Below are 27,712 nucleotides of genomic sequence, written 5' to 3' on the forward strand. Positions count from 1 at the left end.
TATTTTTGTAATTCACGTTCAAAATGAAACAACGCTGATGAAAACATTTTTAATTGCAATTTTGGCCATTTTTTGAACTTGGTATTTTATCATGGGTCTTTGCTATTTTAGAGGCATTTTAGCTTTTATTTTTTTGTTGGATTTGTGTGTGTGTGTCGTTTTTACTTCCAAAAAAAAAAGATTCGTTCGAAAAATTTGTTTTGCGTAAAAGAAAACTATTTTGAAGTTGGAGCACCGGAAGTGTGGCATTTCCCTCAGCGCTGGCTCCAGAGGCAACACGCGCGCGCGCACACACACACACACACACGCGCAGAGGCGAACAGGGAGCCGCTGCTGCCACCTCAACATGGAGTAACCAGAGCCCCGCGTTTGCAGCTCACGAGCGGACCCCAGAGAGAGGAAGCGCCGGCGGCCCGAGCCTCGTTCTTCCCCCGGAGCCCCGCCGGAGCTCCAGCGGCCGATTCTCTCCGAAGGCGACGTGCGTTTGTCGGAAAGATGGCGAACGACTCTCCGGCGAAAAGTCTGGTCGACATCGACTTGGCTTCACTGCGGGTGAGTGCAGCCCGATGTTTTTTTTTATTCCCCCCTCTTCTCGCCCGCCGGGTTTCTGTCCCCGGGCGGCCCGGGGAGGAGGAGAAGGGGGGGTTAACGGGAGCGTGTTTTGTCCAATGTGGGGAAGTTCGGAGGCCGATCGGCGGCGTCGCCGGGAATGACCGCTGAGGCTCGGCGAGGTGTTGCCACTGTCTGGTTTTCCTTTGTTCGGGATGCGTTTGGCATGTCGGGGGAGACCAGGACGCAACAGCTGGCCTCGCTCCGGACACTGGCCCCCCGAATGATCGCCCATCCATGTTCAAACCGAGTCACCCGAGTGTGTTCTTCTTCCTTCCCAGGATCCAGCGGGGATCTTCGAGCTGGTGGAGGTGGTTGGAAATGGCACCTATGGACAAGTATACAAGGTTGGTTTGAGGCGCAGTGCATGGCCTGTCCTGTTTTCACGGTGGAGGCTCACCAGCCAACACCAAACACCACTGGGGTTTGTTTCCCCCCCCACATTCTCCCAAAGTCTGATTGCTTCTACACTCACACCGGTGTTCGGGTTTGGCCACTTTTGATTTTGTTAGTTTTTGTGAGAAACGCCAATGCAAAAAGCAGCTGCACTTTGTTGTGGGTGAATCACAGCATCTACATCCGGATGCATCACCTGCCTGACATCACCTGAAGTCGGCCAGGAGGCAAGCACATATAAACAAAGCCCCGTCCTCCATCTGCACCTCTGACACATGTTTATTTTTCTGTAGCAATAAATCCAGAATTCAAATCTGGGTAAATCAGGACTGTGTTCCACTTTGCTGGATGGGAATCCCTTTCTGTGCACCATCTGCTTGTGGTGTCACATTTCCCCGCTGAAAATGAAGGTTGCGGCTGTTGAAGGCTGTTGCCAAGGAGGGAAAACATAACGTGAGAGAGCTGGTGTGGAAGTCAAAGATGGGTCAATCCCTACGAGACCTGAAGACGCCGTCTGATTCACTATATTCAATATAAATTTACTCTTCTTTGAAATATTATTGAACCCAGCAACCAAACCTTTTGTAGTGTCTTGACATATTTTAAAGGGGCTCCAATTAAAATTAGGTTCACGACTGTATTGTACAATAGGTGGCGATGTGGAGTGACTTCCTGGTTGTTGTTATTTTTTGGTCGGTAGCTACATTATTGCTGATGCCTGTTTACAACTGTGTCGTAACCAAGAGCTTTAGCTATGTGTGTATTTGTCGTTCCTCGAACTGATAAAATAAAAATGGAGCCTGGGTGTGCTAAAATGCTTTATAGTCGGACGGTTCGATGAGCCTTCCACTTCTAAAGTACCTTTGATTGCTGAGTCATGGTTCAGAGAAACAAGGACAATGTTTTGTATTTGACATTCAAGCTTCATCACCAGCTTCCATGAACGTCTGTGAAACATAATGATGTAATTTCCCTTTAAGATTTCAGGCCTTTGGCGCGATAACTTGTAAAAATATCATCATTCATGAAGTATTAACCTCCTTTTGCACAGTCCATATCTATAGTTTTGTATATATTTGAAAGCAAATTCAGCAAGATCTCTGTTTGAAATCCATGCAAGGATCTTTGTTGGTCCCGTTTCTTCGTTTTGCTGCGGAAGTGGGTTTTTTTTTCCTGCTTCTAGCTTACTAAGCTTGGGCCTGAGTGTTAATAGCGCTCACTGGGAAGCCAAAAAACCATCAGTTCGCCTGTGCGCTAAGCAGCAAGCTAAGCTGGATGTTTAATTCTGACAGCCCACGGTGCTCCAGTGACCTGCGTTGCATGAACTCCCCCGAATCCCCCCCACCCCCACCCCTTCACCACACCTCCCTCTCCGCTCACAGGGCGAACCCATCTGCGTGCACACGTGGTCGCCACACCTGAAATCCACCCCGCGCGGCGTCGTGCCGAGGAGCGGCGGCGGCAGCGGGAGGTGTGACGCCCGCGCGCTATCTCGCCACCAGATGGTGGTGAGCCAGGCGTATGGGACCCAGAATTACCGCTTCTCCTTCTTTTTGTCCCTTTAATCTCTCGCTCCATTCACCGTCCGCTGGTAATTCTATTTGCGGCTGCCGCTGTGGAGGAGCGGAGCTGGGACGGAGGAGGACTGTCAGATTAGCCTGCCGCTAACACAAAGACGCCGCCTGAGCAGAAGGAAATGTCACGAGCCGCATAAAAACTGGAGCTCTGCCGCGAACTCTCCTGTCCATCACATGTCCATCACTGCGATGGCGGCCGTGCTCGCCGGCCGGCCGCCAGTGAGCATGTGCAGAGGGGCCGAGGAGGGCCGGGAATGGTGGCGGCGGTGGAGGAGCAGCTGTCCAGTTGGAGACAGAACCTGCCCACCACCCTGACAAAGCTGGGCTTGTCTCCTCGCTCTTTTGGGTCTCTGAAGCCCGTCACTGGGTTGGATCGGCAGAAAGGAGGTGTTTGTCTGCAGCGTTTCAAAGTCCAGCCGACTGAATAATCACAGCAGCCCCCCGACTGAAAGCGGGGTGGGGTTTCTGCTCCCTCTGAGGCCTTCTCTGCTTTGTCCAGCACTCGGTCACACTTTGCAAAGCCCTTTTAGTTCACACAATGTAGCCATGATTCTTCACTTGTGAGTCTGTGGTGACTTTTGCTTCCTTTTTAGACTGTCGCTCGTTTCTTTTTGCGAAACAGCGACTTTATGGCTTCGATATAGACCCATGGACGGAACTACTCAGAGGAAAAACACGTCAGATGTCTTTATAGTTGAATAAAACCTGTATAAAGCTCTGAGTTTTATGTTATCTAGGGTGGTGTATTGGACTCGGATTTAAAATTGTGCTTTCTACACAGTACTTAAAGGAAGTGACTGACGAGACTTGATACAAGAAACCGTTTTCAAGGTGAAGCAACATTGATCATTAACTTCACTGTTCACTGCCGATCAGATCCCATGAATATTCACGTAAGCATCTCTGCTCTGTTGTCGACGTCCAACTTGAGGTTTTGGGCCAAACTCTCTCCTCCCAGAGCTCAGAATCCCATGTCAGGGTTTGCTGCAGCCTCCTGAGCTGCACGCTCTGCTCCTGGAGAGCTGCCAGATCACAGTGGACTTCTGAAAACACAGCGCAGCACTTTCTCGGGCGACAGCCGTAATGAGAGTGACTTCACAGCGAAAAAGCAGATTTTTCAAATCACGCCAGTCGCAGACAGGTGGAACAGACTGATTTTGTGGTTTTATTAACTGAAGTGATTCACCGATTTGAAAGCGCCTTTGTTTGTTGACAAGCCGAGTGTGTAAAGAGAAATGGCTGCAACCTGAAACTGCGAGGATTTTAAGAAATTCATACCGTCACCGCGTGCATTTTGCATCCGATTTTTGGACGAGTACACAAAAATGAAGCGTGCGCAACACCAGAGACGGAGTTATGGAAGTGAGTGCTGCTCTTGCGTTACACAAAGCAGTTCTCACTGAGCTCTTTATCAGTTGGCACCGAACCAGTTGGCTTTCTCTCCTCTCCTCTGAATATAAGGATTTATATTTAAAGTGTCCCTGAAATAATTCTATTAAAATACACCAGTATTTAGCATTATTTTCCCCCTTTCGAATGATATATGACACACCAATGACAATCACACCACTATCTTGCTCTTGAGCGCCGAACGTCTAAATATGCCTTTAAATCTCCCGCCCTGTGAATCTGACCTAGTTTTCCCAACTTGCCGTAGTTTTGCGCTGTGACGTATGAGGGGTTATTTACTTCCGCCCACAACAGCTGATCGTAGCGTCTTGTTTACATGTGCTCTGCATTATCGCGTTATTTAGCAGTTTTTTAGAGCCATGCCTAAGCGTTGTGTTGCGGCTGGGTGTTCCCAAATGCCCAGTCCGTCTGTAAGTGTCCATAAATTCCCAAAAGATCAAACTTTGAGGAGATTATGGACAAAACAAGTGCAGCGCACTCGCTCCAACTGGACACCAACAGAGGCCTCCTATCTCTGCAGTCAACATTTCACAGATGACTGTTACGAAACAGCACCCGCAATCCGAGAGTCACTTGGTTTTGCTGTGAAGAGGAAACGTATCCCGAAACCTGGTTCTGTCCCCACCATTTTTAAACGGCTTTTTAACGGATTTTTAAACCCAACCTTCAGTAAGTCTTTTTAAAACCTGCTAAAACTTAAGACAAATAGACCAATAAACTTTGCAAAACACCCACTCTGACACAAGGGTAAATACCCGGTCACACACAATATGTGCACACGGGTAAATACCCGGTCACGCACAATATGTGCACACGGGTAAATACCCAGTCACGCACAATATGTGCACACGGGTAAATACCCGATCACGCACAATATGTGCACACGGGTAAATACCCGGTCACGCACAATATGTGCACACGGGTAAATACCCGGTCACGCACAATATGTACTCACGGGTAAATACCCGGTCACACACAATATGTACTCACGGCTCAAACATGTATGGTTGAACGCCTTGATTTTCTTCTAATTCTTCCTCCGATGATTCCTCTCCTTCATCTTCGTCCAAAACCAACGATACGTCACTTAAATCTTCGCTAACATCGCTCCTAGGTGCTTCTGTATCGCCAAACCCCTCCATTCTTCAATCAGCTGATGTTGTTTTGGCTGGGACATATAACCCCTCGTACGTCATATCCGGTCTAGCTCAGGCGGCTCACATTTATGGCCCGCAAATATACCGTCGTCTGCTGCATCATGTAAAGTCAATTAAAAGGGTCGGAATTCGGACTTTTATCTGGGAATGTTATATACCTTTCGAAAGCATATTTATTCTTCTTTCTAAAGATGAAATCTGAAAAACATTTCAGGGACACTTTAAAAAAAAAAAAAAAGCATAACGTAATAACACAGAAAAAGACGCCAGATTGGCCATATATAGTCAGAGCTGAGGCAGCGGCCCCGCTGACCCGCCTGCTATGCATCCATAGGCTGTGCCCACCAGTGGGTTTTTTATTTTTTTATTTGTTTTGTAGGGGATACGAGCTCATCCAGCCGTCATAACCAAACAAATCAACACCTTTTTCAAGCGTCTTCCTTTGTTCCCCCCCGTCAGAGGCAGCCTCGCCCCTGCCCTCAGACGTCTCGGTGTTGCCCTCGGGGGCGGTCTGCGCCCGCCGGGCACACGAGGTGCGAGTGGCCGCCGTTAGCCCAACGGCTTCGTGTCCGACCGGCGCCAGACGGTGCTGCACCAGGCAGCAAGGTGCTCCTTGAGAGTGAGTGGAGGATTTTCTTTTCTTTTTGCCAAACACAAGGTGGTGCAGATCACCATGGAGAGGACTGGCGGTTTAATCCTCGTCCACCCCCCCCCCCCCCCCCCCCCCCCCCCCCCCCGCAGCTGCCTGTCGGGGATCAGCCTGTGGACAGAGCAAGACCTTTAGAAGCACTTTCCTGCAGAGCCTGAAGGCGACCGACTCGCGACAAAGCATCCCTGCTGTCAGGAGTCATTATAGGGACAATATGTCGTACGTTTCCTGGATGGAAGTACTGCCAACACTGGTTATTAGAGGTCCTGGTATTTCACTGGTATTTAAATTCTGAAAACAGATCGCAGAAGTATTGAGAGCGTAAAATGTCAGCCTTGGATCAGAGGATCAAACTTATGCAGGAATGCAGCTGTTTGACTCTGGAGCTCACATTGACTGGAGGATTTGTGCGGGGCAGCGGGTCGATGCCGGGGCTGGACCTCGGGGTTGCGCTTGCCTAATTAATGAGCGCCGTTTAGCGTCTCACTGTGAGCGTCCCGGCTGCTGATTGGCTGTGAGCCCACCGGCGGAGGCGGGGGTAGGGTGGATTGTCACTCGCGCTGCTTCCACACCTCCTCCGCATCATGTGTGTCTCCCTTTTGTGTCCATCACAGCCACAGTGACCCTCATGGCTAATGGCTGTCACAAGACCTGTAACATCCCCCTGACCGGACTGAACAAAACTCTCTGTGTATGAGCGTGTGCGTGTGTGTGTGTGTGTGTGTGCTGTCTGTAGCTGATTGAGCTGCCTCATTACTGGAGTGCCGTTGCGATGAGACACAAAGGCGCAGCCAGATGAGACAGTCTCCCGCTTTGCTCGCCAACGCTTCTTGTTTCGCCGAGGAAACAGACAGATCTTATCGGGCTTTTCTGACCGACTCAACTTGATCCAGTCCTGTGCCACCTCCATGCTCACTCCTCTGGGGCAAGTGCAAGGGGTGGAGGCTGCGAGGCCGGGGCTGGCTCTCTGCGTGTGTGTGTGTGTGTGTGTGTGTGAGAATTGGGTCAGTGTGCTGGTATGCAGCAGTGTGAGGTGGAGGAGCTCAGACTCAGGCCGGCATGTCATGTGCTGCTGCTGTTACTCACCGATGATCAGTCATTTATTACTCGGCAGCTTTTCTTCTGACGGGTCTGCTGGAAACAGCCTGAGAGAATTGAGGCACAACTGGGTAGAAGCAGGACATCATGTCGTTTTTCATATTTTCTCGGCTTGATAAGTCTGTAAGTCGTTCCATAGTTTTAGGCTAAATAGAACAAATCTCTACCTGATTTAATCTAATAAATGTGCCAGGTTTCTGCCAAAGAGGCTCAGTCATTTGTAAAAATTGAGAACACCTGTCACACCTATTTCAAAGTTTATCGAGGGATGTCGTCAGGCATGCAGTTTTCTTCAAGTGTCGAGTTCAGACCGAAAGACCTTGCGCATATACAATACAATAATCACACAGAGAAGAAATTTCATTGGAGAAAGTAGCAATAAAAAGGCGGCTGGACAGAGCAAGAGGATCTCCAGAGTTGGATCGATCTTCTCCCCGGGTGAAAGGCGCAGAGAGGGAGTGGCTCTGGTCAGCCAGGAAGTGCAGGGTGAAAGCTCGGCCCCAGCAGTGCAGCCGAGCATTACTGCTGACTTTTCGACGCCGAGGTTTCTTGTGCGTCGACGCTTGCGAAGAAATAGTTTGATCCTGTTTTGCTCGACGTCTCTGGCTCTGGAGGCAGTCGGCCAACCAGTGGTTGAGTGCAGAGCTGGACAGAGGCCAGCAGCACATCTGGCCATGGTTAAGAGGAGCGGCGATGGAGGCCAGAGAGAGCTGAGTGATAGCCGGGTGCCTCAGATAACCCCTCCGCTGCCGCGCCCAGCCCGGCTGCTTCACCGGGTAAAATAACAGGAGCCCCACAGGACAATCAGTTTTTTTAATCAGTCATGAAAAATCTTGATTAGTTGCTTAAAACATCCATGTGAACACAACATGAATCAAATTGGCGTCTCTCAACAACAAAGGGCTCGGCAGTTGACATTTACTGCATCGTATCACCACAAAGCCTTCTGGGAAATGTTATACTATCATAAGCCATCGTCTCGCATCCTGATATGACTCATCCTCCAGGGTAAAGATGTTCCTGGTAACTGGCATCGTCCTGAGCCTGGACCCAAAGTGTGAAGACGGGTGAACTTGCAGTTCTCGGAGGTCGTTTGCTTTTGCCTTGCTGCTTCAGCGAAACACACCAGACTGATGTGAATCACTGCGATCATGGCCGCCTTCCAAGGTCCCAGTCATGTCCACCCACCGTCGTCTCACAAAGCCTCTTAAATCCAAAAATGGATGATCTTTGGCCGACTGTTTGTGCTGAATAAACACCCGTTGGGAGCAGTGTGATGTGTGTTTCTTCTGGTTATGGGTCTTCCTAGAGTTTCTTGATAAGCGCTACATTTTTCAGATCACTACTGCACAGACTTCGTCTTTCCTCCAACAGCAACTTGCCCGTGTCGCCAATTTCCTCTGATGTCTTTATTAGGTGTGTGACGCCATTGCTGCCCTAAATCTGACGATGACTCCAACTGGAAGTTGAGTCCTGAATAGACTCCTCCTTTATTGCTCGTGTTGCTCATCATGTGTAACCCGGTGGGTTTGGGCTATAATAATGCAATTACCTTTGTCGTTGTGATAAGCCCTTGTCCTCCCAGAGCTGGGAAACTTGCTGGGTTGATGTGATATGAGCTCTGTAGAGGAGGAACTACTGGCAAATATAAGCTCCAAGTTGAAATAAGTATTCTTCAGAGAAAGGGAACTTTTAGGCCGATTTCCTAAGTGAGCTTTTCAACCATCAGAGTGCTTTTTTTGTTTGTTTTTTAATCGATTTTGTTGTGCTCATGCAGCTGCTTTTTTGTCCAAATCAGACAACCACATGGTAATTATTTGCGATGAAAGTGTGCAAACTGATCGTCTCATGTGGGGTGAGAACAACATTGACACAAACACCGTCAAAATAAATTGCCTCAGTTCAGCTGCCGAGTCCTAAATTGAACTTGTGAGTCTTGTGGACCCACCGGTGACTCCTGAACCAGCCTGCGGTTGCTCCCCTGCACAGGGTGAGGAGGGGAGCCGCTGGCTGCAACCTTCACCCGGGTGTTGTTTTTTTGCAGTGGCAACCTCTGGGATCAAAGTGGAAAGGATTAAAGTCATTGTAAAGTCCCCCCCCTCCTCTTCCTCCTCCTCTCAGTGAAAAGAGAGGGCCCCTAAGCCTGCGTGGCTTTTATTGTCATAATCCATACAGTTTCAATTGACTATGGAATGCACTGGCTGAGATGACGATGGAGGAGGGAGGGAGGGAGGGAGGGAGGATGGAGGAGTGCACATATGAGTGCCCTGAATGGCCTGTTCAGGCCACTCTGTGCAGCGTATCGACTTGACGGGGCTGCAGGAGAAAGGGGGAATGCCCGCGTGGGCCGGCCAGCTCTCCAAAAATGTCCCATGCTTTATCTCCTCTCAGGGCCGTGGGAGGGAGGGAGTGATGATGCAGAGAGGCCTCTATTTTGGTCCTTTGTTTATGTAAGGAGTGGCAGCAGGGTGTCAGGAGAGCAGAGGAGTCTGGGAATGCTGGGACCTTATAGCAGAGGGAATCATATGCTCATCTGTGGTATGCAGCTTATATAGTCGGTTTATGTCGGCCGTGAGCTACATCTGGCTGGGTATCTGTGATGGTGGGAACAATAAAAGGCTCATCCGCCATCTAAAATATCAGCTGGCAGCAGTGCATTGGTGCATCCTTGTCATTGTAAACGGATTATTTTTGTCTTTCATGCAATTCTTTGGGTCAAAGTAGGAATAATTGACCAGCATACATATTGAAAAACACTTGTTAACAACTTCAAAATGTTGTTTTTCGACGCGCTGTCATGCGGGTTGAAGATGCTCACTTCTCCTATTTCCTCACAGGGACGACATGTCAAGACCGGACAGCTGGCTGCCATCAAGGTCATGGACGTCACAGAAGTAAGGCTCGACGATGTATTGTTTTCAGCAGTGACGGCACTCGGGAGGAATGCACTCCAGAGACATGACAGGCTCCATTCCTGTCACTTTTTGCTGCTTGTTAAAGACATTTTATGGTCCTTCCACATCTTAAATGGTCAAATGGTGCCTTCTGATTCACTTTCTGACGCATCACTTCATTTTAGATTTTTTTTTTCAGACGCCGCTTAAACAATAGTGCAATATCAGTAAAGCATTCAGAACATCGTGTTTATGAGAATATTTTGGGTTGCCACTATTCACCCTTATAAGAAAGCCCTTACTGGTCATTTGTGCCCCACAAGTCCCACTGATCCCGGCACAGTGATGATCAGAGACCTGGAGGAAAGCGGTGACGCAGTGCGTGTGTCCCGACTTGCCTCTTACCACTCCTCACGTCGGCCGACTTCAACATGAGTCAGTGCTGCGCACTCCCCCGGGTTGTTATCTGGAGGGTATTGCCCAACAGCATCGCGAACCGTGTGACCGGAGACGAGGTGCGCCTTCTTGACGGAGGAGTGGAAATGATTTGTCACTTTAAAACAAAACACAACAAAACAAGAAAACTCAACTTGGGTTTAACCAGTTAATCTGTATTTGTGCTGCAGGTATTGTCATTTGTCCTCCTCCTGCACCCAAAGTCAAAACCATATTGTCATGACCTGAATGATTCATCGTCCAGTTACATCGTCATTGATGAGCTAAAGTCTGATTTCTCTTTGTTATTTTCAAGAGTGACACACTGCAGACATGACGCTTTAGTCTGAGGCTCAGTTCAACGTCGGGTGAAGGAAGTGTTATCTGCTTTATGAATCACACTGACATTGATTTGTAATCAGTCAGTTTGAGCCATAATTCTGAGGCATAACAGTCTTTGTTGTCAAGTTAAGAATACAAAACAAGAGCAGGTCCAAACGTCTACGTGTGTAGGTCTTTGCATTTAAACTGATGTAAAATGAAACATCGATAGCTTAAACATGACTGCCTTGGATTCATTTCTCACCTGATTTCTGCAAAGATGTAGACGATTCATACTTTTTGTTCCATCTGACACAATATTCTGTGCTACTGTCGGTTTAATGTCTGCAGTGCAGAATCAGCTCCACCGTCCGTTAAAACAAGGATATTCTTTATTATTAGAAGTGCGAAGCAGAAGATTCAAATTTCAACACAAGCAGCACCCAGCTTAATCACTAGCACATCTATTTCATCCTACATCCTGCCAGATGTGAAGACTTGCCTGATAAAAGGCTTCAGAGGCCGTCTGACACACGATCACAGATTAAAAGCATCTCGATGTGCATTGCCATGTTGTTGGAGGAGAGCGCGTCTCCTTCTCTGACACACATCACCGTATGATTGGCTTTTCTTTTTTCTTTTTCTTTTTTTTCCCCCCACTGCCATGTGACTTGTGGCAGCGAAGCTCTCTCAGTCGGGAGTGTGATAATCCAACAGCTGCGCAGCAGAGGGGGGGGGGGGTGCAGACAGCAGAAAGGCTTACGTCAACTCAAACGAGTCATGCAGCAGCAGGATGGCTGCCTGTATCCACAGCCAACTGCCATTTTGCTATATGTGAAGCCAGCATACCACACGAGAGATCTAATGCTGCTCTTACTGCTGAGAAGTCTTCATATCCACACGCTGCTGCACAGCCTCCTCCATCCCCCCCCCACCCTGCAGCACAGGCCGGGCAACCGTGAAGTGAACCACTTCCGGCCTGATCTCTGCATGCGTTCAATTAGTGCGTTCACCGCTAATCAATGTCAAGCTGCTATTGGGTGCCCGCGATGGGGACTGGCGCCGCAGCCAGTTGTGACCTTTTTGTGAAGAAGTGATGGTGGGCAGTTTTGCTCCCGCTTTAAAGGTCATTTCCAGCAGAGTTTAAACATGCCGTGATTACTGCATCTGCTTGTCGTTTCACACGCGGGTCACCCTGTGATCCCAACCTGGGATTCTCCGCCTCGTCTTGAGCTTGAAGCAGCTCCGGTCGGGTTCATATCAGTGGGAGGACAATGGGGAGGCTTTACCATCGATCTGATGTATCTTACTTACAATGAGACCCACTCAGGCGTCATTAATCCCCAAACAAAGGAGTCATTTGCCAGCAGATGACAGACTCAGAGCTGAGTGCTGGACATGGAAAAGGGGGGGCTCAGCGGTGCCGTCACAAAGCTCCGCCCTCGCTGCGACCAGGACAACCGAAGGGGGAGTTGGGGTTGGATGATGATGATGGAAAATAATCAAGTTTCTTTGTAAACACGTCTGACCACTTTGATTTCGTGTGTGTGTGTGTGTGTGTGTGTGTGTGTGTGTGTGTGTGTGTGTGTGTGTGTGTGTGTGTGTGTGTGTGTGTGTGTGTGTGTGTGTGTGTGTGTGTGTGTGTGTGTGTGTGTGTGTGTGTGTGTGTGTGTGTGTGTGTGTGTGTGTGTGTGTGTGTGTGTGTGTGTGTGTGTGTGTGTGTGTGTAGGATGAAGAGGAGGAAATTAAACTGGAGATCAATATGCTGAAGAAGTACTCCCACCACAGAAACATAGCCACCTACTACGGTGCGTTCATTAAGAAAAGCCCACCGGGACATGATGACCAGCTCTGGGTGAGTTTGTCTTCACTGCCCGAGGTCACGCCTCTGCTGGGTGTTTGCATTTCTCTCTGATGACACCTGCTGTTTGTGTTTTTGTTTGTTTGTTTGCTTGTCTGTTTGTGTGTAGTTGGTGATGGAGTTCTGTGGTGCTGGTTCGATCACAGACCTGGTGAAGAACACCAAGGGCAACCAGCTGAAGGAGGACTGGATTGCTTACATCTCCAGAGAGATCCTCAGAGTGAGTCGTCGTCCCCCCCCCCCCCCCCCCCCCCCCCCCCTTCTCCTTTCCTCCTCCTCATCTCACCTCTGACATGGTCTCTCTTTCTCGCTCTCCTCAGGGCCTGGCCCACTTACACGCTCACCACGTCATCCACCGGGACATTAAAGGCCAGAACGTGCTGTTGACCGAGAACGCTGAAGTGAAGCTGGGTGAGCTCAAGCTTCACTCTTACTTTGACTGATATGAAAGCAGACGGCAGTGCGAGCCCCCGAAAGATCCGTCGTCGACTCGGCTGAAAAGCCACGAGTTTCTCCTGCAGACGTTAACCATGAAAACGTCTTTATCCGGCACGTAACCAGTGGTGGTCTCTCTCTTCCCTCTGCAGTGGATTTCGGTGTGAGCGCTCAGCTGGATCGGACGGTGGGCAGGAGGAACACCTTCATCGGGACTCCTTATTGGATGGCGCCTGAGGTCATCGCTTGTGACGAGAACCCAGACGCAACATACGATTACAGGGTAAGATCGCCTCAGAAACCTGAACGGAGACCAGATGTCTTCCCGCGCTCGGTTTTCTCAAAGAGCGTTGTTTTCTCTTGCAGAGTGATCTTTGGTCTTGTGGCATCACAGCGATTGAAATGGCCGAAGGAGCGCCTCGTGAGTTTCATACCTTATTACTCTGTGCAAGGTAGAACTCAGGTGATGACGTCAGGCGTCCTTTTCACCTGAAGTTGGAAAAATAAAAATGACATAAACGTGCAGTATTCGGGAATACATTCTGTCAGAAGAGCAGTACATTGTCAGTGTTCTCACTAATTGTTGCGATTTGTCCTACAGCGCTTTGCGACATGCACCCCATGCGGGCCCTTTTCCTGATTCCACGAAACCCTCCTCCAAGACTCAAGTCCAAGAAATGGTGAGTCACGCCCAGACAATTCCCACCGCGTCTGTATTTCTATGCCCCGACACAGTCCCACGTTCAGTCGGCCTCTGATATTTGATGTAAAGGCCTCCTGTGTGTGTTCTGCTTTCTCTCTGGGACCATGCAACTCTGACTCGATTTAAATCTGAGGGCTCAGTCTCGCCCGAGTGCTTCGCTGCCGAGCTGAACATCTGTGCTACACCTGCTCTCGCTGCTCCAGCCTGTCCTGGCACAGAAATAACTCCCGCTTCCTCCCATTCATCTCTTCGGCTGCCTCCACAGCTCGGATGGATTAGTTGAAATATTTTTAGCGGCCGCGGGATCACGAAAGTTAGCCTGAAAATAGCGGGCCGTTTAGCTGTTGTCATCTCGATTGTGATTCGGTTAATTAGAAGCGAGTCTCGCTCTTCCCAGACAGCAGGTGCAGCGGTGACAATAATCTCACTGTGGTGTGTTCACTGTGCTGCCTGTCCGTGTGCGTTAACCTCAGTTTATGCTGCGAAATCAGAGGCATGAATGGAGGGAGTGTTGTCGGGGCTGATGGGTAATTTGGAATCAGATCTTGTTTGCAGAAATGTCCGTTTCACTTAGGATCCTTTGATGCGCTCTGCCAAAGTATCCCGACTCGTCCGCACTGTCTCGTTTCATTAAAGAATAAAAAACCTCTCATGTGTGAACGCCGCAGGTCCAAGAAATTCTTCAGCTTCATCGAGGGCTGTCTGGTGAAGAACTACACGCAGCGTCCGCCCACTGAGCAGCTGCTGAAGCACCCCTTCATCCGAGACCAGCCCAACGAGAGGCAGGTCCGCATCCAGCTCAAAGACCACATCGATCGGACCAAGAAGAAGAGGGGCGAGAAAGGTGCGTCCCATCTTTTTCCTTTTGTGAGGTGGCTGTCCTGACAGGCTTCCTTTGCACTGATTCAGACTTCTTTTAAGTGTTGGTTTAACAGGAGGTTCAGCTCATGCAGGTAGTAGTGAGAGTTTGCAGGAAATGAATGCAGAAAGCCAAATACATCACGGATACAAACTCAATTTAAGTTAATTTGCCTATATGGGTAGATTGAACTCAATGAATGGTTTATGTTTGGTTACAAAAGGTGAATTTTTTGCATTTAGTTCATAGTGCTGAAAAGTTCACGCACACATTATTTGCTTTCTTACTTTTTACAATATTTGTAGCTGAAAAGGGTAGAGGCTGAAGCCAAGGCTTATTTTTGCTTATCCCTTAAATTAGATTAAAAAAAATACTTAATACACAAAACGTAAATACACCCAAAGTCAATGTCAGTGAAAATGTTAAAACTGCCAATATAAATACATTATAAAGTACGTATAAGAATATAAAATGGCAATATAATAATGTAAAAGTAATTACATAAATAGTAAATGTTTAAATAATGAACTAGATGAACCAAAGCAGGATCAGTCAATAAATATAAAATAGTTAAACATGGATTTATATGTGGAAAAACTTTATAACAATTTCAGGAGGAAATGGGATTAAAAAGAATAAAACAATAATAGTTGATTTATGTTATTTTCTGATTTCCCTGATGTTCATTATGTGTACATACCAGCTTATTTGACTTCAGGTCATCACCTTCTTGGCGCAACAGACGGCTTCTCATGTGACTTCATGGGTCTTGTTTATTTCTCATGACCAGATGAGACGGAGTACGAGTACAGCGGCAGCGAGGAGGAAGAGGAGGATCCTCCGGAGCAGGAAGGAGAGCCCAGGTATGTAAACTCACACCTCCCCTCCCCTCCTGTCTGATGGCGGTCTGACCCGTGCTCCCCATCCCTCCCGTCCCGCAGCTCCATCGTCAACGTCCCCGGAGAGTCCACTCTGCGCCGCGACTTCATCCGCCTCCAGCAGGAGAACAAGGAGCGGTCGGAGGCCCTGCGCCACCAGCAGCTCCTCCAGGAGCAGCAGCTCCGGGAGCAGGAGGAGTACAAGCGCCAGCTGCTGGCTGAGAGGCAGAAACGCATCGAGCAGCAGAAGGAGCAGAGGCGGCGGCTGGAGGAGGTCGGCTGATGCTTCTTTTGGAGATTTGAATCGATGCAGATGAGTTCCCGCCTTTTGTTGGCCAACATCCCCATGTGGTCTGGACCCACAGCAACAGCGCCGCGAGCGGGAGATGAGGAGGCAGCAGGAGCGGGAGCAGCGCCGGCGTGAGCAGGAGGAGAAGCGGCGCATCGAGGAGATGGATCGCAGGCGTAAAGAGGAGGAGGAACGCAGGCGCGCTGAGGACGAGAAGAGGAGGAACGATCGCGAGCAGGTTGGTGAAGAGTGGTGTCAGAATGTGCCTCATGTGCAGGAGGTCAGCAGGTTTGTTCACTTGCAAAGTCGTTTTAATGAGGAAAAGCCACGTTTGAAGAAATCCAGCTGAAACTCCACTGGCAGACGAGCCTCTTCAAATATATGTTGAGGTTAATAAAGATCACAGAGTGAGTCCTCGAACATTTAAAACACCCCGATGATCATTTTGGATCACTATTTAGTACAGCGATGCAGCAGCAGCTTCCAGACGTGAGCACAGACAGTCGATCGGCAGTGGAGGTGCACTTCACTCCATCTGATCCTGGCTGGTTCTTCTCCTCCTCACAGGAGTACATCAGGCGCCAGCTGGAGGAGGAGCAGAGGCATCTGGAGATGCTGCAGGAGCAGCTGCTCCGGGAACAGGCCATGCTACTGGTCAGTCAATCACACACTCAAAACATTTGACCTCCTCAGTTACTCAGATTCAGCCTGCTCAAAAAAAAAAAAGATATATTGAAGCAGGTTCATGATGCAGAGCTGGAATACAGCTCTTCATGAACCTGTAAAGCGATTGACATAAACATCTGCATGCAGAGTTTACAATGTATTTGATTGGATTTGTTCTAATGAAGACTGAGGTGGTGTCTTTACAGAATTCACTGCACTGTCTGCCTGTTTACGTGTGATTTTATGTAACAGTTTAACCCCTCGAACAGGCTGCTTGTCAGAATAAGTTGAACAGGCCCAGTCAGGCTGCCAGCTCTCCCCTCACCCCCCTGAATCCCCCCTACGCTCTGCTGCGACAGGAGTTCAAGTGGCGGGAGCTGGAGGAGCAGCGCAAAGCCGAGCGGCTGCATAAGCGCCTGCAGCAGGAGCAGGCCTACCTGCTGTCGCTGCAGCACGAGCCCAAAGCGCAGCCCGGCGACAAGACTAAACCCCCCCTAGACAGTAGCAAACCACCACAGACCTCCACCCTGCCCCCCGACAGCAGAGCGCTCAGCACCGCCCCGAAAGCGCAGGTCCTCGGCGCGGCCGTTGCCCTCGCGAGAGGCGCCTGCGCGGCGTCCCGAGCCAATCACGCGACCCCCTCAGACGGCAGTAACGCCCAGAGCGCAGACTCTGAGGACCCCAGTCCCAGTCGCGTCTCAGACTCCCCGAGCCCCCCCGTGCCAGAATCCCCCACTGACTGTAAGCCCTCCCAGGCAGAGGGCTCGGAGCCCGACAGGCCCGCCGAGCCCGTCGGTCACCCTCCTCAGCCAATCAGAGAGGTGAACCTCCTCCTCCTCCTCGGCTCTGTTTACCACTGCCTGCTCTTTCCAGCTGCTTCTTGCTTTGCCTTCACACCGTGTCCGCGGTAATCCTGCGAGCAAGAAGTAAATACTGTCTTATTTGAATGACATGAATAACCCACAGACTTACTAGTACTCAGACTAATAAAAACCACTGAGTCGGCACTTAAGAGCGTCATGAACAAAAGCTTGAAGAATGATCGGCCTTTTGATTTGAAAGATTTTCGACATGTTTCGTTATTCCTCGCTGTACTGCCTCAGGGTGGATTTTTCGATATTCAGCCTGAGAATCTCTTCAGTCTGGCTGCTCTCTGTTTGCAGAGCGGGCTCTTGCATGTGGATGGTCGAGGCCCGAACTAACAGGCGGACCTGTTGTGTCAATAACCGCCATCTTTTCCTCCACTGTTTGTGTAACTACAGCCACGTTTGTTTGAAGGAGTCTCACATCTTATGTGTCTTTACAGCTTCCAGCATGTTTAATATGGTCGCAAATTGTGTTTATTGTCGGTGAACAACAATCCAAGAGTATACAAGGAATCCCAGACCCTCACACCCTCTCTCTCCTCTACGGTTCCTCCTTTCCTCACCCCAGGCCGACGAGCGCTACCGTAAGAACATTCAGGGCTCCCCTCAGATCGCACCTCCTCCCAAGCAGCCCCCGCTGCCTCCCCGCTCCTCTGAACCGTTCTCCAATGGCGGCTCCTCTGAGGCCTCCGCCATGCACCGGCCCATGGAGCCTCAGGTAACTCCTCCTCCCCTGCTCCTCCCACCTGTTTCTTCTCCCTCTCTCTTCCTCACTGCCGGGGTCCGTTTTTAAGCCGTGGAGCGGAGGATCACACGCAGAGTTTAATACGCCGGGGTTGATTCGGAGCGCCAGCTAAATTAAACTAAAAGAAAACAATCTTTGTCCCTGTACCGTACATGCACGGGCACCAGGGGCCATTTTACTCAGTGCTCACTGAGATCAAGCCATAATAAGATGAAAGTCATAATAAGACAAAAAGTGTTTCTAATGAAATTTATATTCAATAAATAAAAAACATCTCATATAAATATTTGCAAAAATTTCAATATCAAATACTCATATCAGTACTTGGCATTTGTGGCAATTTGATTTTCTTTTGGTGTGGCCAAGCTTATAAATAAATTATTATTTCTGATCAGATTACCAGTCCACACAAGCCTGATTCATGACTGCAGTCTGCAGTTTTTCATACAAATAAAATATCTGTACAAAAGTGACGAGTAAATCCCCTCATTGTTTTGTGTCGTGCGTTGTCTTCTGTGTGCATGTGTATCTCTTAAAGCCACACACATCTTCCTTCATGTCTCACTGTGTTGTCTGCTTGTCTCACCTCCCCTCCCCTCCCCTTCCCGCCTCCCCTTCTCCCTCCTCGCTCCCCTAAAAGGTCCAGTGGTCCCACCTGGCTGCTCTAAAGAGCAGCAACAACGCCGCTCCCTCTCCTCCTCCTCCTCCTCCGCCCGTGGTGGCTCGCTCGCAATCCTTCAGCGAGTCTGGAGGCGTGGCCTCTAACTTTGCACAGCTCCACCTGCGCTCCCAGCACCACCACCCATCACCTGCACGCACTGACTCCCAACCCCAACCTCCCCTCCATCACCCTCAGACCAGCAGCGAGGAGGTGCCTCCCAAGGTAAAGGACCACCTTCCCCCTCCCCCCCCTCCCCCTCTGTCATCCACTCCACCTCATGTCACTTCACCCACCATGCTCTTTGTGTCACTCCAGGTTTTTATCAAATTAAACAAAAAATAAAGAGGCCACAATCTGAACAAATGTTGTTTTTTTTAACAATCATATACATTGTTCAAATCTGATTCTGAAAGGTTTCTCGGTGTCGGGTGTCTTCGATCGCAGTGAGGCCTCGGGTTGTGTTGCTCTTCACACGGGTGAGGATCTTTGAATGTGTGTCTTCCAGGTGCCAGTGAGGACGACGTCCAGGTCCCCTGTGCTGTCCCGCCGGGAGTCTCCGCTGCCGTCGCAGCCCATCGGCCAGAGGAACGCTGGAAGGTGAGGGAACAGACCTCCGAAGGATTCAGGGCTGTCCATGTCGCGTTCCGGCGTGAAGAAACTAAATATTTGGTTTGTAGTGTATTAACTGTGACACTGCCTGCGTGTCCCCCTCAGTAACGTGGAGCAGCGTCCCCTGTGGGATCGGGTGGAGAAGCTACAGTCCCGGCCGGGCAGCGGCAGCTCCTCCGGCTCCTCCAACTCCAGCGCTCAGGCCAGCCCGGGGGACCGTTTCAGGCCACGTTGTGAGTCCCCTGGTACTGTACTCGCCTGCGCTTCCCTCCCTTTACTAACTGCTCGTCAGCTCCTTCTTCTAGTCACCGCAGCTAACCTGCTGTCAGCTTTGATATCAGAGGTTGTGTTTCCTCTGGCTGACGCGGTTTCCTTTTGTCTCCGCACAGCTTCTTCTAAATCTGAAGGATCTCCTCTCCAGCGGCCTGAAGCCGCCTCTAAAAAACAAGATGAAAAGAACCTGTCCAGGCCGACCCGGCCGGCGGTGAGTCCACCGCCACTGAGGCGCTCCTTCAACTTAAAGCCATGAATGGGAACCAATCGTTTTTTGTTTTTTTTCCCCCGCTCTATTTTCTACCACTAATTCTTCCCCCACCTGCTGTGGGACACTTGTGGTGAATCCACTGGTTCCTGATTGTTCAGGCCGACGTGGTAAGCCTCTCAAACGAGTCGACACAGTCTCACCTCTGCTCTGCTTGAACCGCTGAATCACTCATTGCATCATATGAGAAAAACGTGCGCTGAAAGAAGTTTTGCTCCTTTGTGGGGGAGTCGCTATTGTCCTTTTCATTAGCTCGTCTTCTCCCCCGCCTGCGATTGAACCTCCCGGTATTTTCCCTGCCTGCCGCCACTAAAGCACCAGAGAAGCGCCCCCCCCCCCGCCCTCCTCCTTCCCCACCGCAGCTTCTTGAGCCTGGATTTGAATGCCACTACAGTACATTTGAATGCAAACATGCTGTCCCTTGTTTCCGTGTACCGGCCGGAGCAGGTCACACCTGGCTTTGTTGTTGTCGTTGGATAAACTGCGTTCTGTTTGGGAAGTGTCCCTCCTCCCTTCTCCTACTCAGTGCTGACCCGACCAAACGTTTTGCAAGCATTAAACCTCCTCGCCTCCTCCTTAACCTGGAAATTGGGGGGGTGATGAGTTACTCATGGGAAACTTGCTGAGAAGCATCTTCATTCTTTATGACTCCGGAAAAAAATACTTGTGCAATCATTTGTTATGAAAAATAATTGCTGCAAAAGCTTCAGCAAGAAGCCCAAACATCCCTGTCCCTTATATTTTTTCCAACCATTGCCTCCTCAGAATGACGGATCTGCTGTGTGTGAGGTTTTGTGCATTTTTGACATGTATTTGTTCAGTGTTCTGACTGGAAGCTTGGCGAAAATTTGCCGTACTTCAGGAGATATTGAGGCGCTAATTTGAACTGAAGCTAAATTTTGCAACTGTGCCGTCACAATTTCTCTGGAGGGACTGACCGTCTATACCTAAATTTCTCCTCCTCTTAAAGTCTCTGGGAAGCGAGGAGGGATGCCTTCGAGCTCCCCTTCAGATCGTCTTGAATACGAGAGCCAGTCCTGCACTGATTCACTGCACTATGAGTCTGAACTGTACCTCAGTCCGTAATCCTGTAAGGCCACCGTCTTGACCAGCATTTCTCAATATCGGGAAATAGTGCCCCTGAGGTTTATCGCGGTTTGGGAAGCGCCGGTCAAAACAGGCTGGGCCCTCCTGGAAGTTTGACTCTCCGTCTGAAACGTCCTCCCTGCTCCTCTCAGGACCTGACCGCTCTGGCCAAGGAGCTCCGTGCGGTGGATGACGTGCGGCCGCCACACAAAGTGACCGACTACTCCTCCTCCAGCGACGAGTCGGGCACAACCGACGAGGACGACGATGAGGAGGTGGAACAAGAAGCAGGAGACGAGTCCACCTCAGGAGCCGAGGACTCCAGAGCTGGGTACGCAGAGCAATGACACGCACTCGCCGCTTTCTGCTGCGCTCACCGGCATATTGTCAGTCCGTCAAGCGCATGGCTTCCCTGCATGACTGTTAACGCTGGTCTGGTCGTGGGGCATCAGATATTCCCATGGCTTTCGCAGGAGGTTCAGCAACGGAGAGACGGAGTCCGCAAAGACCATGCTGGTAGAAGACTCGGAGAGCGACCAGGCCCTCACACCCTCCAAAGATGGCACTCTGGTCATTAGACAGGTAAGACAGAGCTATTTTACTGTATTCGTTTGACAAGGAAGACTCCATTTTTACCTAACGCCCCATGTTAAATCTGATACTTTCGTGTTCAGGGACACGATACCTCTTCATCCTCATGGAATCATTAAAAGGGAAATGCATGTTGGCAAATTCAAGTCCTTGTTTAGCTTAATAATAACTGTGTGTCTTGATGAAATGTTAACTTCTTTTTTACTTTAGTCCCATTTCACATGAGCTGAAGGAAGATCCACTTTGCCAAATTGTTATGATTTACATTCACAGCTCTGTGCGATGCTGAGATGATGTTTAAAGAATATGTTCTGATAAGAGATATCAAGGCTTCCATACATAAAGCTCCTCCTCTTCATCCTCCTCCTCCTCCACCTGCTTGCTCCAGCCCACATGTGCCTGTTCTTGCTTCCAGAGCACAGCTGACATAAAGCGGCTGGTCAGCCTCTCCTCCTCTTCCTCGCCCAGCTCTGGCCACGGCCTCCCAGAGAAAAACAACTTTGCCGGCCGCATACACCACCTCCCAGACCTTATCCAGCAAAGCCATCACTCCCCATCCTCCTCCACAACCATCCCATCCTCCTCCTCCACCTCCACTTCGTCCTCCTCCTCCCCCCCTTTCCCCTCGTCATCTGGCCTTGCCAGCCCTGCCATGTCCACACAGATCTCACTGGACGAGCTCACTGCCATCGAGGTATGTCTCTTCACACCGCCGAGGCCGGCAGGTGAGGAGTGGACGGCTGCAGAGCGTACGGGCTCAGACCGATGCAGATTGCTTGTTGCTCGTTTTGAAACGGCGCTGCACCTCCGAGTCGGTACCCTCCAGCCGTCCAGTCCTCGGGTGTTGATCCGAGCCGCTCCCCCGTGTCGTCATGGCTTCTCTCCGACTCAGCTGACACCTTGAATCTTCTGAGCTGCTGCAGCCTCTTTCTCCTCCTGACAACGATGGCATTGCTCTGCTTCCCTGTTAACACCGCTGCCACCTGGTGGAACAACACCGCCACGGCATGGAGGCAACCAAACCGGGGCCGTGTTGCAACTAACCACCAGTGATTCTTTCTTTTTTAAGCAGGACTTTGCACGATGGTGTCTTTAAAATAAACAATGGCATGGCTGGTGTGGTGGACCTGGGGACATGAGTCCGTAGTTTAGCTCTGGTCATCTTAATTCTTAACCAAACTGCATTCAATGAGTATCTTTGGTGGTGGAGTGTTGATCGTAATCTGCCTGGGCTTCATCGGGAGCAGTTTCTTCTCTAACACTCCACAGCCGCCCAGTGATCTGACTCGTTCTCTCAACACGTTTCCCTCGCTGCACATGTTCTTCCCTCATTGACTCGCTTCACAACGACTAACACGACTGCACGTCATCTCCTTTGCGGATCTGTTTGCCTGGACGCAGCTGAGGGGTGTTTTATGAGCCCCCGAACTCCTCGGCCGTTTGTTTGTTTCCTGGCTGTGTGGCGTGTGGTTCCCTAAATGTCTGCTGTCTCCCTCAGTCCCAGTCAGAGAGCAACTCCATGTCCAAACACAAGTCTTCCTCCTCGTTCACTCCCTTCATTGACCCACGCCTCCTCCAGATATCGCCATCCAGTGGCAGCTCCCTCAACAACATGGGTAAGTTAACAGGTAGTAGCTTCATCATTTCACTTGCGGTAAGATCAAAACGAATTGAGACCCGACTACGTCCAAATTCTTCCAAAAACCAAAGAAACAATAAGAATGATAGCATACAAGTTTAACAGATGAATGGAAATGACTTTATTAATAGTGTAAACCTGATGTTCACCACTGCTCGTTGTGTCTCCAGCAGGATTTGGGCAAGACGGACGTCTCGCCGACCCGCTGAGGGCCGACCCGTCCCGTAAGGGTTCGGTGGTCAACGTTAACCCGGTCAACACGCGTCCACCCAGCGACACTCCGGAGATCCGCAAGTACAAGAAGAGGTTCAACTCTGAGATCCTGTGTGCGGCACTCTGGGGTGAGTTCAGATTCGTAAATGGCTCAGGATAACGGCAGAAAGTCGTTGATTTTTATTTCAGAGCACCCTGCTGTGCTGAACATTGAGCTTTTAGCTTAGTGGTGTTGTAGCCTCCTGCTGGCGATGAGAAATAATTCATTTTTTGACGTCTGTGATCGTTCAGGAGTGAATCTGCTGGTGGGGACGGAGAGTGGGCTGATGCTGCTTGACCGGAGCGGCCAGGGCAAAGTTTACCCCCTGATCAACCGCCGCCGCATCCAGCAGATGGACGTCCTGGAGGGGCTCAACGTCCTGGTCACCATATCGGGTACGAGACCTTTTTATACACAAGAGGAGGACTGTGCTTTTTTTTTTTTAGCTTTTCAAGGCTAATGTGAGCTCCACCTGCTGCAGGTAAAAAGAACAAACTGCGAGTGTATTACCTGTCGTGGCTCCGTAACAAGATTTTGCACAACGACCCTGAGGTGGAGAAGAAGCAGGGCTGGGTGAACGTGGGCGACCTGGAGGGCTGCGTGCACTACAAAGTTGGTACGTGTCACTTTCAGAGGCACAGCGCGACTTGACCAGATGAACAACTGAACATCTTCTCCTCTCCATTGCAGTGAAGTACGAGAGGATTAAGTTCTTGGTGCTGGCTTTGAAGAATGCAGTGGAGGTTTACGCGTGGGCCCCCAAACCTTACCACAAATTCATGGCCTTTAAGGTAAACGTGGCCCCTTCTGGATTATTTCAGGCTGCGACCTTCTGGCTAACTTGTGTTTTTTTGTTGTTGTTTTTTTTCTTGTTTGCCCTCAGTCATTTGGTGACCTGGTGCACAGGCCTCTGCTGGTCGACCTGACTGTAGAAGAAGGTCAGAGGTTAAAGGTCATCTATGGCTCCTGCTCAGGCTTCCACGCTGTGGATGTGGACTCCGGTGCTGTATACGACATCTACCTGCCCACACATGTGAGCCTTCACACACACGATGCCGGATCATAACCTCCTTTCTTCTTCTTGTGGTTCTCTCCTTTTCAACTCTCTCTTCTCCGTGTCCCATCAGATCCAGACGAGCATTCAGTGCCACGCCATCATCATCCTGCCCAACACTGACGGCATCGAGCTGCTGGTGTGCTACGAGGACGAAGGCGTCTACGTCAACACCTACGGGCGCATCACCAAGGACGTGGTGCTGCAGTGGGGAGAAATGCCGACTTCAGTGGGTAAGGAAGACCGTCCGCTGTGCGTGTCGAGAAGAAAGCTGAGTCTTTATGAGACTTTCTAACAACGCTCTCCTTTTTGTGGCTGTGCAGCCTACATTAGGTCGAACCAGATCATGGGCTGGGGTGAAAAGGCGATAGAGATCCGCTCTGTGGAGACGGGCCACCTGGACGGCGTCTTCATGCACAAGAGAGCCCAGAGACTGAAGTTCCTGTGTGAGAGGAACGACAAGGTGAGGATGACTTTTATGCTTCTGTAGATTTTTCATTTCGCTCATCAGCCATGACAGAAAGCTCTGCGTGCTGTACAAAATGACGGGTGCAACTTTGAAGCGTTGAAGCTATGAAGATGAAAAGATGCATGATATGCAAAAGTAGAACAGAAAAAGAAAGGAGCCGCTCCTTTGTGATTATGTGGCAGAGCATCAGGGCACATGGCATGATGCACTGGACCGGAAGTTTCATTAAAAACCCCGTACTCACTGGGAAAACACTGAAAAGTGGAGGAAGAGTGTTGGTTTACATTTCTTTGAGTAAAATGTGCGTTAATGAGTTCAAGAGGCAGTTTAACTCACATGCTTTGACTTCTCCGTCCTCTCGCAGGTCTTCTTCGCCTCTGTGCGTCAAGGAGGCGCCAGCCAAGTCTACTTCATGACCCTGGGGCGCTCCTCCCTCATGAGCTGGTAGACACTGAGCTTCGAGACAACCACACACCCACAAAGTGACCAACAGATGACCATTGTGACGCTTACCAACAACAACGATGAAGGAGAAGAAGAAGCGAAAACAGCCTTGAGGGCTGAAGCTGGAGAGAACAGCCTCCTGTTACCTACTTGGAAACAAACAAACAGATTAGACTGAAAAGGTGAAACAAAGTTGGGGCTAGGTGTGTTTCACTTGAGTGTACAACAGAAACACCACCCCCCCCCCCCCTCCCCCCTCACGAATGAGCCTCCAGATTTTTTTTCCCACCCCGTCCTCTACCTCCCGTTGAGGGATGAGGGGGGGATCTGTCGCCCGCTGACAGCAAATCTTTTTCTGTCATAGTAGAACTTGACGTTTGTCTGAGGGGCCGAGAAAAAGGCTCCCAGAGAGGAGCCCCACGTGTTTGTAGCAGTGCTTTAGTCTCGGTCCCGTTCAGGTAAAACTCCACACTACATCCGCAGCAGTTCCCTGCTCCTCGTGTAAATCTGCCGCCTTCACTTTCTGCCTTCACCTCGTCGAAGTGAAGACTTGTTTAAGGGACCTTCTCGATGTAACCCGTGTAAAACAGGGTACTGGATGTGAGCTTGTACATACTGACACGGCTTGTCCAGACACCTTTACCACATTTGCCTCGTGTGCTGTAGGTTATGTCGGCCAGGAGGAGCCCCGTTTATGACAGCATGACGAAATTAGCCCCAGTTTGTTTTTTGAAATACACTGTACACTTTGTATGTGACTCGCTGCACATAAATGAAGCGCACGAAGACACTTATAAAGGAGATTTAAAGGAAAAATCCACTATTTGTTATCATCGTGACATTTACGTCATCATGAAGTCTGATTCATTTACAGGGGATGTCAAAAAAGAAAAACTACGGAACAGCCAGAAATGTAAGGTTCATCAAGTTTCTGTGGGTTTCTCCTTTAACGTCCTTTATGAGTAGGGCTAGGATAAACTGTGAATTAGCAGGTGGCCGTTAAGGTAGCATGGAGGCCAGTAAGGGAACAAAGGTTTGATTGTCCTCCGCCTGCACAGTTCCATGTCTTCATCTCACTCTGTGTTTTGAAGGAAACTTCATATTTTAGCTGCCTTAGAAAGCGTCTCCATCTGGTTTGGATTTGGCGGGAACTCTTTAGAATCGGAATCAGCCTGCGTGATTCGGTATCGGACCTCTTTTTGTTGTCGCACCGCTGGTTACTTCCACACCACTTTAACCGAACCTTTGCCTCCCATCCAAGGACTCTTCCTTCATCCTCCTTTTCCTCCTCGTGCATCTTCTGAAATCTACTGACAGATGCCAGACGTGCTCGTCATTCCGCACCGTTTTAACTCCTCTGTTTCTTGTAGACTCCATCCCGTGCACGTATGAATGAGAAAACGCGGCATATATGGACTCCGCTCTCAGTTTAAGGTGGTGCCTTCGCTGTCTGAGAGCTGCAGGACATTGCAACGCGGTGCTTTCGCTGTCTTGTACGTTTAAACGCAATGAAGGGCACAAACCTCCCGTTCTTACAGCAGTGTTACGGAACCACTCCAGACGGCAGCGTGAACCAAGCGGCATATTTTTAACTCGGACTTAGTTTTTAGTCTTGTTTTTATTATATAACCTTTCAAATAATTATGCGACTGCAGTGGTTTTTGAAAATGTAATGCACACCTTATGTTGAAAATGTTTACAGAAGCAATTGTTTTGTTAAACCAATGTGCATCCATATGAGTATTTATGGTTTCTTTTGAGGGCAGTTTCCCCAAACCCACTTCCCTTTCCCCTCCCCTTGTATTCCCTTCCTGTTTTGTATTTTGTATTACCCCCTTTTTTGTACTATCATTTAGATGTTTGTGTACAGGAATAATTACCTTTTGCTCACTTTGTGAATTACACAAGTCCAGAAGTGTCATTTCACTGATTCCTCGACATCCTGCATTGTGCACAGTGTGTGCCCCTGGCTGCGTGGATCAGACAGTGCCAGGTGACATGATTCCCCTCGAACGTCACTCTGCCATGCCTCTAATTTATGTTCTCTCTCTATGTGTACTATGGGAATTACTGTATTTTCCTGACGGTCTTTTTTTTTCCATTGAATAAAATCAGAAGTAATTTACAGTGCCGAGTCTGTCTTTATTGTTTTGGAAAGATTGATATGGGTTGCGGTTATCAAATGAAACCCTGTCTCACAATTGGTTATACTTATGTGGACCCTTAAGTGTGTGTACACGGATGTAAACAACTTTCACGGTTTCAAATTGACTGGGATAACGGTATAAATCCACTGGATGATTTGAAACACTTTTAATTAGTTTGATTATTCATAATATTTTTTTCTTTTTATGAAACTCAAAAACATCCCATTTTTTATTTTTATTCTTTAATCCCTAATAATTAGACGGAACTATTATTACAACAGTAACCGGATGTAGCCCATCGTACCGGAAGTCCGTCTTCTTTAGTTTTATTTTGTTTATCCTTATGTCATTGATATATTATAAGAATATT

The 27,712-nt window shown here is 49.4% G+C and overlaps 1 protein-coding gene across 12 annotated transcripts; it reads left to right on the forward strand.

The window, feature by feature from the left end:
- Positions 1–319: 319 nt before the first annotated feature.
- Positions 320–27,322, forward strand: LOC308147628 (mitogen-activated protein kinase kinase kinase kinase 4-like). 12 transcript variants are annotated; one of them, XM_080519892.1, is made up of 32 exons: positions 320–552; positions 891–956; positions 9,734–9,790; positions 12,276–12,401; positions 12,517–12,627; positions 12,728–12,818; positions 12,995–13,125; positions 13,209–13,263; positions 13,444–13,522; positions 14,214–14,389; positions 15,195–15,267; positions 15,346–15,556; positions 15,648–15,809; positions 16,139–16,225; positions 16,507–17,058; positions 17,672–17,821; positions 18,489–18,731; positions 19,015–19,106; positions 19,224–19,363; positions 19,508–19,602; positions 20,898–21,076; positions 21,198–21,327; positions 21,752–22,030; positions 22,835–22,952; positions 23,146–23,316; positions 23,480–23,623; positions 23,710–23,844; positions 23,919–24,019; positions 24,112–24,261; positions 24,356–24,515; positions 24,606–24,745; positions 25,116–27,322. In XM_080519892.1, exons 1-32 carry the CDS (start codon positions 496–498, stop codon positions 25,197–25,199), a joined length of 4,545 nt encoding a protein of 1,514 aa, XP_080376018.1. In that variant the 5' UTR covers positions 320–495; the 3' UTR covers positions 25,200–27,322. The 12 variants fall into 12 exon arrangements, with proteins under 12 accessions (XP_080376018.1, XP_080376022.1, XP_080376023.1 ...); XM_080519896.1 differs by having other exon boundaries at positions 23,149–23,316; XM_080519897.1 differs by having other exon boundaries at positions 21,219–21,327.
- The last annotated feature ends 390 nt before the right edge of the window (positions 27,323–27,712 follow it).

Source organism: Blennius ocellaris, assembly GCF_963422515.1.
Source record: "Blennius ocellaris genome assembly, chromosome: 24".
Lineage (NCBI taxonomy): Eukaryota > Metazoa > Chordata > Actinopteri > Blenniiformes > Blenniidae > Blennius > Blennius ocellaris.

What these genes read in the sequence shown, in the direction of transcription:
- LOC308147628 (XM_080519892.1), top strand. Translation starts at nt 496, where the DNA reads ATGGCGAACGACTCTCCGGCGAAAAGTCTGGTCGACATCGACTTGGCT. An exon ending in GCGAGGAGGTGCCTCCCAAG is followed by an intron (nt 18,732 to 19,014) that starts GTAAAGGACCAC and finishes TGTGTCTTCCAG; the next exon opens with GTGCCAGTGAGGACGACGTC. An exon ending in CCAGGCCGACCCGGCCGGCG is followed by an intron (nt 19,603 to 20,897) that starts GTGAGTCCACCG and finishes TGCTCCTCTCAG; the next exon opens with GACCTGACCGCTCTGGCCAA.